The sequence below is a fragment of the Cervus elaphus genome, chromosome 9 (genome assembly GCF_910594005.1).
Source record: "Cervus elaphus chromosome 9, mCerEla1.1, whole genome shotgun sequence".
Classification (NCBI taxonomy): domain Eukaryota; kingdom Metazoa; phylum Chordata; class Mammalia; order Artiodactyla; family Cervidae; genus Cervus; species Cervus elaphus.
In genome coordinates this window covers 28,340,084-28,353,494 of record NC_057823.1, presented here as the reverse complement: position 1 = coordinate 28,353,494, position 13,411 = coordinate 28,340,084, and the positions used below count along the sequence as shown (strand labels likewise).

Below are 13,411 nucleotides of genomic sequence, written 5' to 3'. Positions count from 1 at the left end.
ATTCATAGGAACAGAAGGAGGAGGGGAAAATGGTTGTAAGAGTCTCAGTTTTGCTAAATAAAAAGGTTCTGGAGGTTGGTTGCACAACAATGTACATATATTTAGCACTACTGAACTGCACATCTAGAATGGTTATAATAAATTTTATGCCATGTGTGTTTTCCACAATTAAAAGGAAAAAAATACCTTCAGTTGAAAAGCCGGGTTCATCTGTGACTCAATACTTGATACTGTTAGTTTAGAAAAGGCAGATAGAGTTGAAATTAGAGAAAGCAGATGTCAATTTTGGAGAAGGCAATGGCAACCCACTCCAGTACTCTTGCCTGGAAAATTCTATGGACAGAGGAGCCTGGTAGGCTGCAGTCCATGGGGTTGTGAAGAGTCAGACACGACTGAGAGACTTCACTTTCACTTTTCACTTGCATGCATTGGAGAAGGAAATGGCAACCCACTCCAGTGTTCTTGCCTGGAGAATCCCTGGAGCCTAGTGGGCTGCTGTCTATGGGGTTGCACAGAGTCGGACACAACTGATGTGACTTAGCAGCAGCAGCAGATGTCAATTTTCACTTCCACACATGATATTTGAGCAAAATTAGAGCATATTATTCAATTTTGGCCACAGCACTCAGCTTGTGGGATATTAGTTCCCAGACCAGGGATTGAACCCTGATCCTTAGCCTTGAAAGCACCAAGTCCTAACCACTGGACCACCAGGGAAGGCCTTATTCATTCTTTCAGATCATCAAGAAGTATTTACTTGTTGTGTATCTCCTGAACTTAAATTTCACAGAACTCTGACTGATACTCATTCTTAACTAGGAGTTGGGGGAGGGAATCAGATTCAGTCCAGGGTATCCCAAGAATGCATTTCTGGGGCCATGACATTTCCAGATCTGGTGATCTTCAGTGAAGCCAATGTTGTCCCCACTATTACCAAGGATGACCCAGAAATTCAAGTCTAAAGGACCACTGATCAAATGTGGCTCCTGTGGGTTTTTCTGGGTCAGGACCAGAATAGGCAACTCACCATTTGTCTAACTTGAGAAATCTTCAACCTGTTCCTGATGAACAACTCATCTGGTTATCCCTAAATCTTATTACAATCAATCTCAGACTCTGGAAAGTGTGACACCACAAGTTTCTACAAAAAGATGAGGCAAATAGCTTTAAGCCCAGTTCACCCATTCCCCTCCCTATTCATTATCCTTACCTATCTCACAGACAAGGGTGTGTTGATGGGAACAGGCTTAGAGGTCTACTAGATAGGACTCCAAGACTAAGACTACTTAAAGACTCCTGTTTGGAGTTTAGATTCATGTGCTATCTTTTCACTGCTAGCTTTCTTAATGGAATTAGAGAAAGTACCTTGCTAGAGAGTAAAATGAGAGAGACAAACTCTTGAGTCCAACAAAACCAAGAAACAGTCCATATCTGATGACTTGTCTTATAGCAGAGACATTTGTCTAAACTTGTTAAAGTATGCAATCTGAAACTTGCAAATATCTACATAGCAAAAGTTCCCATCACTGCCACACCTTCCCCCGGAACCCCACCTTGAGTCTTTGCATAATTATTCACAATGCCTCTTTCAGTGGGTTATGCCTTTGCAACATCATGTTGCACTCATAAAAGCCAAGTCACATACATCAGATTTTGAAATTAAACTTTTTTAAGGACTATTGGAAGTAACTATACACAAATCCAAATAGCCTATCTCACCATCTGTGACATGTGGCTTCATGACATGAATGAGATAGCTTTTCTAAATAATAGAGGACAAGACCAAAAAAGTTTAACTAAAATTATAGCTAGAATATAAGGAGTGAAACTAAATTTAGGTTACAAATATTGCCTGTTTCCCCATATGCTCAGTCACCTTCACAGAGCAGGACTGACACCTTTTTAGTATAGAAGTTTTCTGGTGTGGCAAACCACTGCTCTTTCTTGGGGGTCTTCTTTAAAGGTTTATGAGATAGGTTGCCCTGGTGGTCAAGAACAGAAACTGCACAAAAACCCTAAGGGAGAAACTAAGCTGATGATCTCAGATTGAAAAGCTTTAGCTGAAGAAAGCAAAGAAAACTTCTGTTGCAGCATTGGAAGCATGGGTTTTCTTGTCATCAAATACACAGACTACAATGTCACCAACACTAGATAAAAGGTCATCTATCACACATGCATCATCAGTACACATTCACAAGATATCAAGAATATGAACAGAATTGAGGAAGGGACTGTAAAATGTCTTTGCAAAGATACCCCCAAAGTGACCTTGCATTGCAGCTCTTAGACAAATGAACTCTAAAGCGCTTCAGTTTTGATCATTGGATTGTATCTACAGTTATCAAGACAGTATGTTTGAAATTTATTTGAATATCAACTGTTTAGGGACTTCCCTGGTGGTCCAGTGGATAAGACTCCATACTTCCAGTGTGGAGGACACAGGTTCAATCCCTGGTCAGGTAATTAAGATTCCACAAGCCACACAGTGTGGCCAAAAAAAAAAAAAAAAATCTTATCCCAACATTCCTATATTAAACTGGCTCAATACTCAACTTCTTAAATGGTCTTCAAACCAGTCTTTACCATATTATTGCTCTTCCCCATGGCTCAGCAGGTAAAGAATCTGCTTGCAATACAGGAGACACAGGAGACATGGGTTCAATCCCTGAGTCAAGAAGATCTTCTGGAGAAGGAAATGGCAAGCCACTTCAGTATTCTTGCCTGGGAAAACCCATAAACAGAGGAGCCTGGTGGGCTATAGTACAAAGGGTCACAGAGAGTCAGACATGACTGAGCAACTAAATATGTACATCAACTGTTTGCTGTGTACCCATATCCTCTTGAGGAAATCGATTTTTCTAACTGAAGGCTAGGACTGGTATCCTAGGCAAACTGAAGGCTCCTGGTATCCTCTTTGAGTCTGTTTTACCTGTGACTTCCTCTTTATTATCGTGGATAGCTAAGAAGAAAATGAGAATAGGAAAATCAAGAAAAGAGAATGCTCAGGGAGCAATAATTACTGAACTGTTAGACACTGCCTGAGGTTTTAGATGAAAGTCATTGGTCTCAGCAAATGTGAACGAAGATCATTGATTCTGTTGTCACTTCCTAACAACCGCTTCATTAATTTATTCTCTCCACTTGAATTTGTATTGTCTGACCAATTTAACATTCAAGAGAATCTTCCATTTCAAGTGAAAGAGTTAAAAAGACAAACCACATCTTGTGCTAGGAGTCAAGCTTGATGCTTTAATTCCTGGTGATTTCTCCATATGCATTTATATGCCCAGAGTCAAATTAACTGTCAAACGTGGCTTGCAATAAACCTCACTGGAAATTTTAGATTTTCTTCGGGAGAAACTTGACTTCAGATTCTTACTGTTCATGAAATTATTTTTGTTTCCAGACATATACCAGATTAAAGCAATTTAAAAATTAAAGACTAGACAAATTGCTTATTTAATTGCATCCATAGGATATTCAACCATAGATATCACTGTAAAGCCCTTTGCTTGATAATTCATTGACAAGAACCACCATCTCAGAGGTTCTACTTATAAAGAATGAAGATCCTAAAATAATCATAACACTGTCAATACAATGCCACTCTAGAATTTATAAACATTCACCCTGACACTTACTTTTAACATTATAAATATTAATACATTTTTATATGAGGGCAGATCCACTTCACCTTAAATTTCTGCTGTAAAGCTGTTTCAATTTTGCATTAAGAAAGCAACAGTTTTTAAAAACATTGTATTTCATGGGGAGAAAATACACATCACACAAAACTTCCTACTGTGGTGCGTTCTCTAATTTCTCTTAAACATTGTACAAAGTTATTTTATGTCATATGAGAATCATTTCTCCTCTTATGATAATTTCATTTTCTCTAGATTTCCTTACGATGTATTAAGTTGTCCTCATGGAGCCTATATTCCCTGTAATTTCACCACTCTTAGAGAAGAGTGGAGTTTCTGAAGGAAACGGATGTTTCTTGGGAAGGTTTACTTAATTTGGTTCTTTACCACACAGAAAAACCCTTCAAGGTGATATGAGCAATTTGGTGCTTCAGGACCTTAATTTTCTAGTCCACAAACACAGGCCTTTGCATTATGATTCAAGATAAGTCACAGATGGCCAATAGCTACCAATTTTTTTCCCAGAAGGCAGCCTTAGTCAATTCAAAAGGAGTGCTGAGCACAAGAAAACCAAACAAGTATCTGCCCAATTACCAAGTCACTGCAGAGAAAAAGCTCTTATTTTTATAATCATGTTGGAGGAGATTAGCAGCACTGTCATTAGGCAGATATAGGAATTCTTTTTCACCACCTGTATTTTCTGTCCTCTGGCTTCTGTGCTCTTCCATTATGCCTCTTTGCCAATGTTACCAACACTTGTAGAGGTGGGGCTGACAAGCTGAAATTGCTTCATATTCAGCTTTGGCTCCCTGGGCTTTCTCTGTCGCCAGAGAGGGCTGGACTGAAAAACAGCTTCCTAGCAGGCTCTGTTAGGTGTGACGAGGCACTTTCCCCTCTTTTCTCAGGGTGTGATTTGACATGGTAAGCCCAAGAAGTAGATTTGGCTTGAGCAAGCACTGGCAACTTTTTCTTTTCGTGATATCTCCTGAACACTCAATTTTGTTCTGTGCTGTGCTCAGCTAATGAAAACTTATTTATTGCACCGTCGGTTCTTCCTCAAAAATCTCAGTTGTCAGCCTGATTAATGTTTACTGGATAAGAATGTCGAGGCACGGTTAGGCTCACATAAAGAAAGAACGTACAAGGAGTACTCGTTAATCTCAGAAGTGGATTTGTTTGACTGAGTACAGATAGCCTGATGCTATATGAAAGCAAGTTGATTGGTCTAGCTTATTTCTTTGAAGTTAGCAGGATCTCAAGTACCTAAAAATTCTATCAAATGTAACTCTCATATAATATACAATGACCCTCATATACCATGTAGAATGGCATGATTCCAGTACTTCATGTTTCTGTATAAAGAGGGTTTGAAGGGAATGTTGCCTATATAATGACTGTTATTTTTGACAGTGGGACCTTAGAACTTGGGGATCTTGGTTACTGTTCCAGGTTCCAATCATACACCCATTCCCTGGCCCTTCAGCTCTTACAGCCAAAAAAAAAAAACATGATAGAGTAGGAAAAAACAGTGAGATGGAAAGTGAGAAAACCTGGCCTGGAGTCTTGATTTTTTCTATTTTATTAGCTGTGACTTTGGGCAAATTATGTCCTTTTACTCTGCTTCTACTTATATAATTCTAAAATGCTAGAAATGGGTCATTTGTTTTCAACTATTGCACCCAAATCTGTGTCATCTAAGTTTCAGTGATTCTACCTGATTTCCTTAATTGTACTGAGGGTGAGCCAATGGCTCAAATCTTCATGATCAGAAGTGAGACTCTTCCCACTTTAAGAAATTCTAAGTGGTTAGAATGGGCATCCTTGTCTTGTTCCTGATTTTAGAGGAAAGGCTTTCAGCTTTTCACCATTGAGTATGATGTCATCTATGAGTTTTTCATAAATGGCCTTTATTATGTTGTTCCATCTGTACCCACTTGGATGAAAGCTTTTATCGTGAATGAATGTTATATTTTGTCAAATAGTTTTTCTGTGTCTATTGAGATGATATTGTAATTTTTATCCTTTCTTTTGTTAATGTGGTATATGACATTGATTGACTTGCAAATTTGGAACGACCTTGCATCTCTAGAATAAATCCCACTTGGTCATGGTGTCATATTATAGATGATCAGAAAGTGTCAGCTTTTCTCTGGCACATTCCCAACAATAACCCTTAAACCACATGAAGGATAGCTTACTATCTTTTAGGGAAACAAATCCCAACTTTTGGGTAATTTTATTGTTAGAAATTTCTACCTTATCATTGGAATTTATGCCAAGATAAAGTTTTTCTCTATTTGGTATTTATTTTTACCCTCTCTTACATAAACACTTATTCCAGCATCTCTGGAAACTAGGACATCTACCGGCAAATTCCATCTCTGTCTCTAATAATTTTTTAGAGGGAAAGAAATGAGGCTTGGCTAAAACTATAGGTAAACTCTTCCCCAGTAGTGAGTCAAGATTTTTGTCTAATTACTGGGGTTTTGTTTTCTTTTTATTTGAAATTCCTAACCCTCTGGGTATGGGAAACAAAATTAAAATGTATTCCTAAGCATGTTGTAACATAAAATAAGCTACTTAGAAAGGAGGGATACTGCAAAGAACTGAAAAGTGTCAGCTATGATTTCTGAAGTCTGACTCTCTTGACTTTTTATAAAGGTGGTCACATGAGGCCTGGCTCTTGGTCAAGGTTGTAATGAGGCCTAAGGGTTTGTGCATAAGCTAGTTCCCCTGCAACATTACTAAATGAAATAAGACTAAATTACATTTTTTTCATTTGTGATTTGTCTTTCATTAAAAGTATTTTGTAAGAACGATTCATCTGATTCACTCTTTGTCACTTCAGATGAATCTTCAGGGTCAATTCAGGATACTCTGATGAGAATCACTAGGAGGGCTGAGAACATCTAGCACAGACAGTCCTTGGTAGGGTTCATCAAATCTTTCCTTTATTTCCCAAGGTTCTCAAAAGATATCATGACAACCCATGCTATAAAGGCCTTGCCATCACACTCCAATGCTACTGTTTTATTACCGAGTCTGTTACACTGCCTTCTTCTACTCACTGTGACTATCTAAGGTCACCTTTACAAACCTAACAAATTAATGGTGCTCTCCATTAGTGAAGCCTCACATTAGCATTGAAAAGGAAAATAGGCATCTGGAATCAAAAGACCTTGGTTCTAGTCAATTTAGCTACTTCCTTACTAAGAGAGCATGATTAGCTCTACTCAAGCTCTCTGGGACCTCATCTTTCTCACCTACAAATCAGAGACGCTAATACAGACAATTAGGTTTCATCAATGAGCAGAGCTGTTGGAAGTGCAGGTTAAGGACTAAGAAGCCATATATGCAACCCAGTGTGAAAGAATCCCCAAGTCAAAGGCTTGCCATAGAGTAGGAAGAAACATACATGGCACATATTTATCACTCCTGAACTTTTAAAACAGTCACCTGAGGAAGTATAAATACAAAACAAAATAAGAGATGTGAAATTGATTTTTAAACTGAGTTATATCAAAATGCTACTATCACTTTTAATAGTTGCATTATTAGTGATGGGTTATTAGAAGAGAAATGAAAAGAGAAACCTACCTATACCTTTTGCATTCAGATCATTCTCTTATATGTTCTTGGTAGTAAGCATTTTTATTAGCAGCCACCTGAAGATAAAACCCATCTTTTACATCTGCTCTCTAAATGAATGAAGGTGGGTTGGATGGGGTAGATTTCAAAGTGGAAAGAAGCTATGCTCTGGCAGGCCCAAGTCAGAGATTCCATGGGAAGCAAGAGGTCAGGCTTTAGAGTACCCTCATATCGTTTCAGGAAGGCAGCCACCTACTATGCCTAGGCATCAGGCCAGCTTTGGCAGGAGATTGGATCAAGGCTATTTGCATGTCTGTTTCAGGACATTAAGTTTTGTCTACCCATACAAGGTGAGGAAGAGATCAATGCAATCATGCAGAAAACTTAATTTAGAGGAAGAAAAAGGAAGAGAAGAAAGAAAAGACACAAGTCTTGCTTTCACTGAGGTATATTTTTTGTAAAGTGTGACAGAGTCATCTTCAGAGAAGATCCTTAGTGTTTTAGTGGCCAGTTTAGAGTATCCTTGGTATGTTTCAAGGAATAATGACAAAAACCAGACAGACATTCCACTTCATTACAAGCATAGCATTGGGTACTGTCATCTATGTGTTATGTCACTTAATCCCCACCAACTCTGTGAAATGGCATCTAAGGTCTGGCGATGTCATGTCTGGCCTAATTTCTCATGGCCAAGAATTGACAAGGTCCAGCTTTAGAATTCGAGGCCATGATTTGAAGTGTGTGGAAAGACTAAGAAATTTTAAACCGTGCTGGCAACTCTGTGTTGTAACTCTTCTATAAATAGTTCCCGATTATTCCTAAATCCCATTGACTTGGTATAATGTAAGCTATTCAGCAATGTGATATGGATAAATATTTCCTTTTCAAAACACTGCACAAATACATGATTTCCTCCCTCTGTCCACCCTGTAGGAGAAGTAGGAAAAGAGCAAGGTAATAGGAATTTACCTCTAAGCTATAAAGCCTTCCTTTCCTTTCAGTAATCACTGAGGGGAGCTCCTAGTTACTAGGGAGACCATAACAGTGCAGTAGATTCAAGTACAACACTGGGGTTGCCTGGCTAGAGAATGCCAAAAAAGCAAAGGAAAATATTATTGTTACTGAAATCATTTGATGTCTATGACTAATAAAAAACATGTTGGCAAACTGAATTTTCAGAAATGCCCAAAGGGCTTAGTTAAAGCCATGAATTAATAGCATACAGTAGTTCTGTCTGGATAAAAGAAAAAAGACAACAATGCCAAACCATTTTAAAATTTATCTGAATAACCAAAAGATTCCAATAGAAATCTTAAGCAACCAATCAAGGTCCTTTAATTCAACTTTTAATTGATATTCCTTCTTCCCTTTCTTTTACAGCTAAATAACAGTGTTACATATTTTGAGTCACATAATTCTTGAATTCTAGGGGACACACCAGCCTTCTTGGCCTTCTTAGCCAACATCTCACAAATCCCAGAATTATCTCTAAAGTGTCCCTGACAGCTGTATTCATCTTAGAGACTCAGAAAGGCTGAGCTGTCCATTCATGCAAGTGCTGTGCCTCAGGAAGACTGGTGGCAGCTAGGGGTAGATGGAGCTGGGGCTGAGTCAGACCTCCAATTACCTCTTGACCCAGGCCCCAGAGGTTACCATGGGCCTGCCTGAAGATGTTCATCTGGATTCTGCTTGATCGTGCCCAGAGCAGGAGGCCTTTGCTAGAACATATCCTATCTTGCTATGGATATAAGCTCTGACTGTTGGAGGGCGCTTTCTCATGCTGTGCCAAAATCTGCCTGCTCATGTTTTCTATCCCTCGTTCCGCACACTATCTCTGGAACAATACTGTTTGACTCAACTTCCTTTCGTCTGGAATAGCCCTTTAGATAACTGAAGCCAACCATCATAATTCCCTGACATACAGTCTTCTCCAAACTAAATATCCTCCATTTCTTTCTCAGATCATAAGGCAAAAATATACAGACATTATAGCAATAATAAGAGACAGAAAATATATAATCATCATAAGAGAAAGACAAAAAGGTGGTCTGGAAACGAACTTTTTTTTAAAGAGTTGTTTTTCTAACTGGAAAACTGAAAATTTTAAGTGATTTTGAGAACTGTCTCTTTTCACTGAGTTCCTGCATGCTTGCTGTCAAGCCATCCCATCAGAATGGAAATGTGGCTTGCCAAGGATTTTTCTTGTTGACACCACACCAGCTCCTAGTGATCAGCCATCAGTTCTCACTAACTTGCATTTATTTTTGCTTTGTTTATTTAGGGTCAATGCCCACTTTGAGAAAAGTTTCTGGAAGGATACTTATCTGCTATGAATAGCTGTGACATAATTTCAGAATTTGAATACCATCTATTAAGAATTAAGGGAGGGACAATGTAAGGAAACTGAATCCTTAGTTATTTCTCCTCCCCAAGTTTTATTATGCAAAATTCCAAGCATACAGAACAGTTGATGTAATTTTACAGTAAACACCCTTATTCTTCATAGCTAGATACTACACTTGACACTTTGTTACCTTCAATTCATCACTTATCTATCAGTTTCTTGATCCATCCATCAACCCATCTGACTTTCTTACACATTTAAGTGTTAACAGTGCTCATCAGTACACTGAATTCCTGACACTTGAGCATGTATATCATTCAGTTCTTTGTTGATGCTTTTCATTAGCACTCTTTTCTGAATTCCTCTTACTATTCTTTCCCTCATTCTCTCCACTTTCTTTTCTTACAGAAAAGAAAACTTCCCTTCTACACCCTTCCTCCCACTTGCCATCCCCCAAAGTTCTAAATGGTAAAAGGAAATGTGAAAAATCTGAGCATGGAACTGGTCTTGAAGCAGCCTCAGGAAATGTCCCTCATAGGTGTGAGCTCCATAGACCTGGGAGAGACGAGGTTCTCATGAACAAGCGGATGCAAACCAACTTACAAGAGAGGGAGGTATAGAGCAACAAGGCAACAGAATTTACTGTGAGAAACACAGCTATCAAATACTTAGGCGTTTTGTACAATACTACCTTGCTTCATCAGCTTGACTTCTCCCTGAACTAAGCTGCATAATGCGCAAATTATGAAGGGTTTAGATGAACAGAGACTCACAGAAAGACAGTAAGGTCTTAGTGACATGGAGCAGAGATCTTATCAGCACTTTTTAATAGCTGGCCAGAACAGTGTCCGATACCAAAAGGATGCTTCATAATTAGTGCATGTATGCGTGTGAAGTCGCCTCAGTCATGTCTGACTCTGTGTGACCCTATGAACTATAGCCCGCCAGGCTCCTCTGACCATGGGATTCTCCAGGCAAGAATACTGGAGTGGATTGCCATGCCCTCCTCCAGGGGATCTTTCTGACCCAGGGATCAAACCCATGTCTCTCACATCTCCTGCATTGGCAGGCAGGTTCTTTACCACTAGCGCCATGGAGCAGAGATCTTATCAGCATTTTTTAACAGCTGGCGAGCACAGTGTCCAACACCAAAAGGATGCTTCATAATTAGTACATTATGAAATGAGGACATGAACGCTAACTATCCCTCTAGTAGAATGGCTGTGGCTCAGGGCGCCTCTCCCCTGGACAGGCTGAGTGAACTTTGCGCACGTCCGCTCTTCTAGCGCTCTTCAACGAAAGTTCTAAGACCACCATTCTCCTTTGAACGATGTGTTTTCTTTTATCAGAGCATATGCCATTCATTAAGCTTTCAGGACGTCCTAATCTTGAGGTCTATGACTATCTAATCCTGTCTTTGATAAACTGATTTTATTGGCTTTACTCTCAAAACAAAGAGTGATCTCCTGCTGCTTGAGTCTACTCTTTTTAAAAGATCCGGGAACACTGTCTTCCCTGATGAGCAAAAACCATTCCTCTCACTATCTCAAGATTTATGTCCGATAAGAAATGTTAGCCATTTATTTTCTGGGCTTCCTAATTACCAGCCCACAAAGACTTGGCAAGGTGAGCTTTTCACTGAAAGGGCAGCACCACAAAAATGCCGGCACAGCACTTCTCACAACAGATTCTCTGTAGTTGCAGAGAAATCCAATTGTGACAAATCAAATCCATTTTGAGGACCCTAAGTGGAGTTTTCTAGTCATACAGTCTCAACGGGAATCCTTCGGTTATATAACAACTTCTTAATGTAGTTCCTTCAAAGGTTTCAATGTCACAAATCAGATTATTTTATAGCAAGGAATTCCTGTCCTTGCTATTTCAATTTCTTGAAAAATATTCTTTCCCCTGGCCACTTTCTCTATATAGATACCATAGTAAATATCTATAAACATCAACATTTCATGGAAATGCTTTAGAGTTTATTTGGATGCAAACTTTAAGGTGAAAATGACAAGAGAATCAAGGCTATGACTATTTCCTGTGAGGTTACTTACAGGCCAGGAAAAAATTAAAAAAACAGATGCTTTTTGGTGTTGGCACTTCAATGGTAAAATGACTGAGAGAAAAAAAAAATCAGATGCTTTTCAGTGTTGGCACTTCAATGGTAAAATTCAGACTGCCAGCTAGAGTTCTTTTCTAACTGCCTGTCTATATAAGCAGCCAACACACAAGGTTCAGATCCAGATAAAAACCCTTCAATAGGGTGAAAGATACTATGATGCAAATAGCAAACACTTACTGTTGGTGGTTTCAATGCTCTGACAGGAGAGCATGGACCTCAAACAGGACTTGGTCTAGGTGAACACGGAGCTCTTTCTTTTAGCTGGCCTTTAAAGGCTACGTTTGTTCAGACATCATTAGTTCTTTTTCTTCCTTTGATACATCTGTCTCTAGTGATGGAAATTTTTTTTTTTTTTTTTTTAAAGAAACTAAAGCACAAAAGGAAACTGAAAAAGCTGCAAACTGATCTGGCGATAGCTAAGCAAGAGGCTGCCATCACAGTCCTGGAACTCAATGAGAAGATCAAGACTCTATGTGAAGGAAAGCCAGCCCCTAGAGGTCAGTATTACCACGTGACAGTTACACACTGGCCCTGGGCCCTGGGTGATGCATATAGCTTCACTGGCAACAAAGCAGAGAGCAAGGCCACAGTGCCAGGCAGCACACTGGGCCAGCTGCATGCTGGCCGGGCCTGATCTCCATTCTGCTTGATTAGAGACATACAGAAACTCCGAGCTCCAGGCGGGGTGTGCTTCCACTGTGAGAAGAGCAGGGAATGAACAAGCAGTTCCTTCAAGGAAAGTCTCTGGGGCTGAAGAATAGAGTGAAACATCTGATCAGTGTCTTGCTGGGTGGCAGTGGGGAAAATCCAGAGCCCAGAGAGGAAGACCCAAGGCTCCCAGGGGTGGGTCTCTGAAGTGGGGCAAGGAGAAGGGCTTGTCTGAAAGTGTAGACAGGCTGATAGACCAAGACAGGCATGGGAAAGGAAAGAAATCTGTTTTAACAACAGGCTAACCAGCCAGAAATAAGCAGGGAAGACGGGCTGAGGGTGAAATCTGGGTGGTTCCGAAAAAGTTAACAGCCACTCTGGTATAGATGTTTTAAAAAGTCTTCCCTCAGAGATGATAAACACACTTGGAGGGGGCGGGGACCCTCAGATTGTCATCATCAGCAATAATAAGAATTAACATTTGATATGACACACCAGGCATTTTGTTAAGCCATTTCATGTGTGTTTAATTCTCAGACTAACCTCTGAAGCAGGTATTAGTACATTTACAGGTTCCACAAGAATAAACGCAAGCTGCCTGGCCCTAGGTTAGATGTGTGTGGCCACACCTGGGCAGTCACCCCAGGGGGCCTATGCAGCTTTGGTGCAGAGAGGCAATTTCTCTGCAGCAAGAGCAGATCTTACTCTGCCTGGTGGATCTCCTGCAAAACTATGGTTCCCTGGGACGAATGTCCTCTTTTGATGTGCGGCACTCTTGCAAAGCCAGGAACATGCAATTGTTCTTACTCTCACTTCCTCTATTACTCATAAATAATGATGGAAAAAGAGGAGGAATGTGGAAATAATGGAGGAGGAGGAAGTAGGTGATGTGGTGGCTGTAGAAAGTGAGACACTCCCAGCATCCTGACCGTATGGGAAAGCGTTTAATATGAGTTTGGTTTTAATTTTCAGTTTTGAATAGCACTTTCCCTAGCTGGAAATGGCATGTTACACCATCACCTTGAAACACATGATTTTCTCTTTCCACAGAACAATATAGCT

The 13,411-nt window shown here is 39.8% G+C and overlaps 1 protein-coding gene across 1 annotated transcript in view; it reads left to right on the top strand.

The window, feature by feature from the left end:
• CCDC192 (coiled-coil domain containing 192) overlaps positions 1-13,411 on the top strand; it is a 171,551-nt gene that overhangs the window by 99,894 nt on the left and 58,246 nt on the right. The window contains exon 5 of the mRNA XM_043913802.1: positions 12,066-12,198. Coding sequence (XP_043769737.1) covers positions 12,066-12,198 — 133 coding nt within the window. The remainder of the gene's footprint in view (positions 1-12,065; positions 12,199-13,411) is intronic.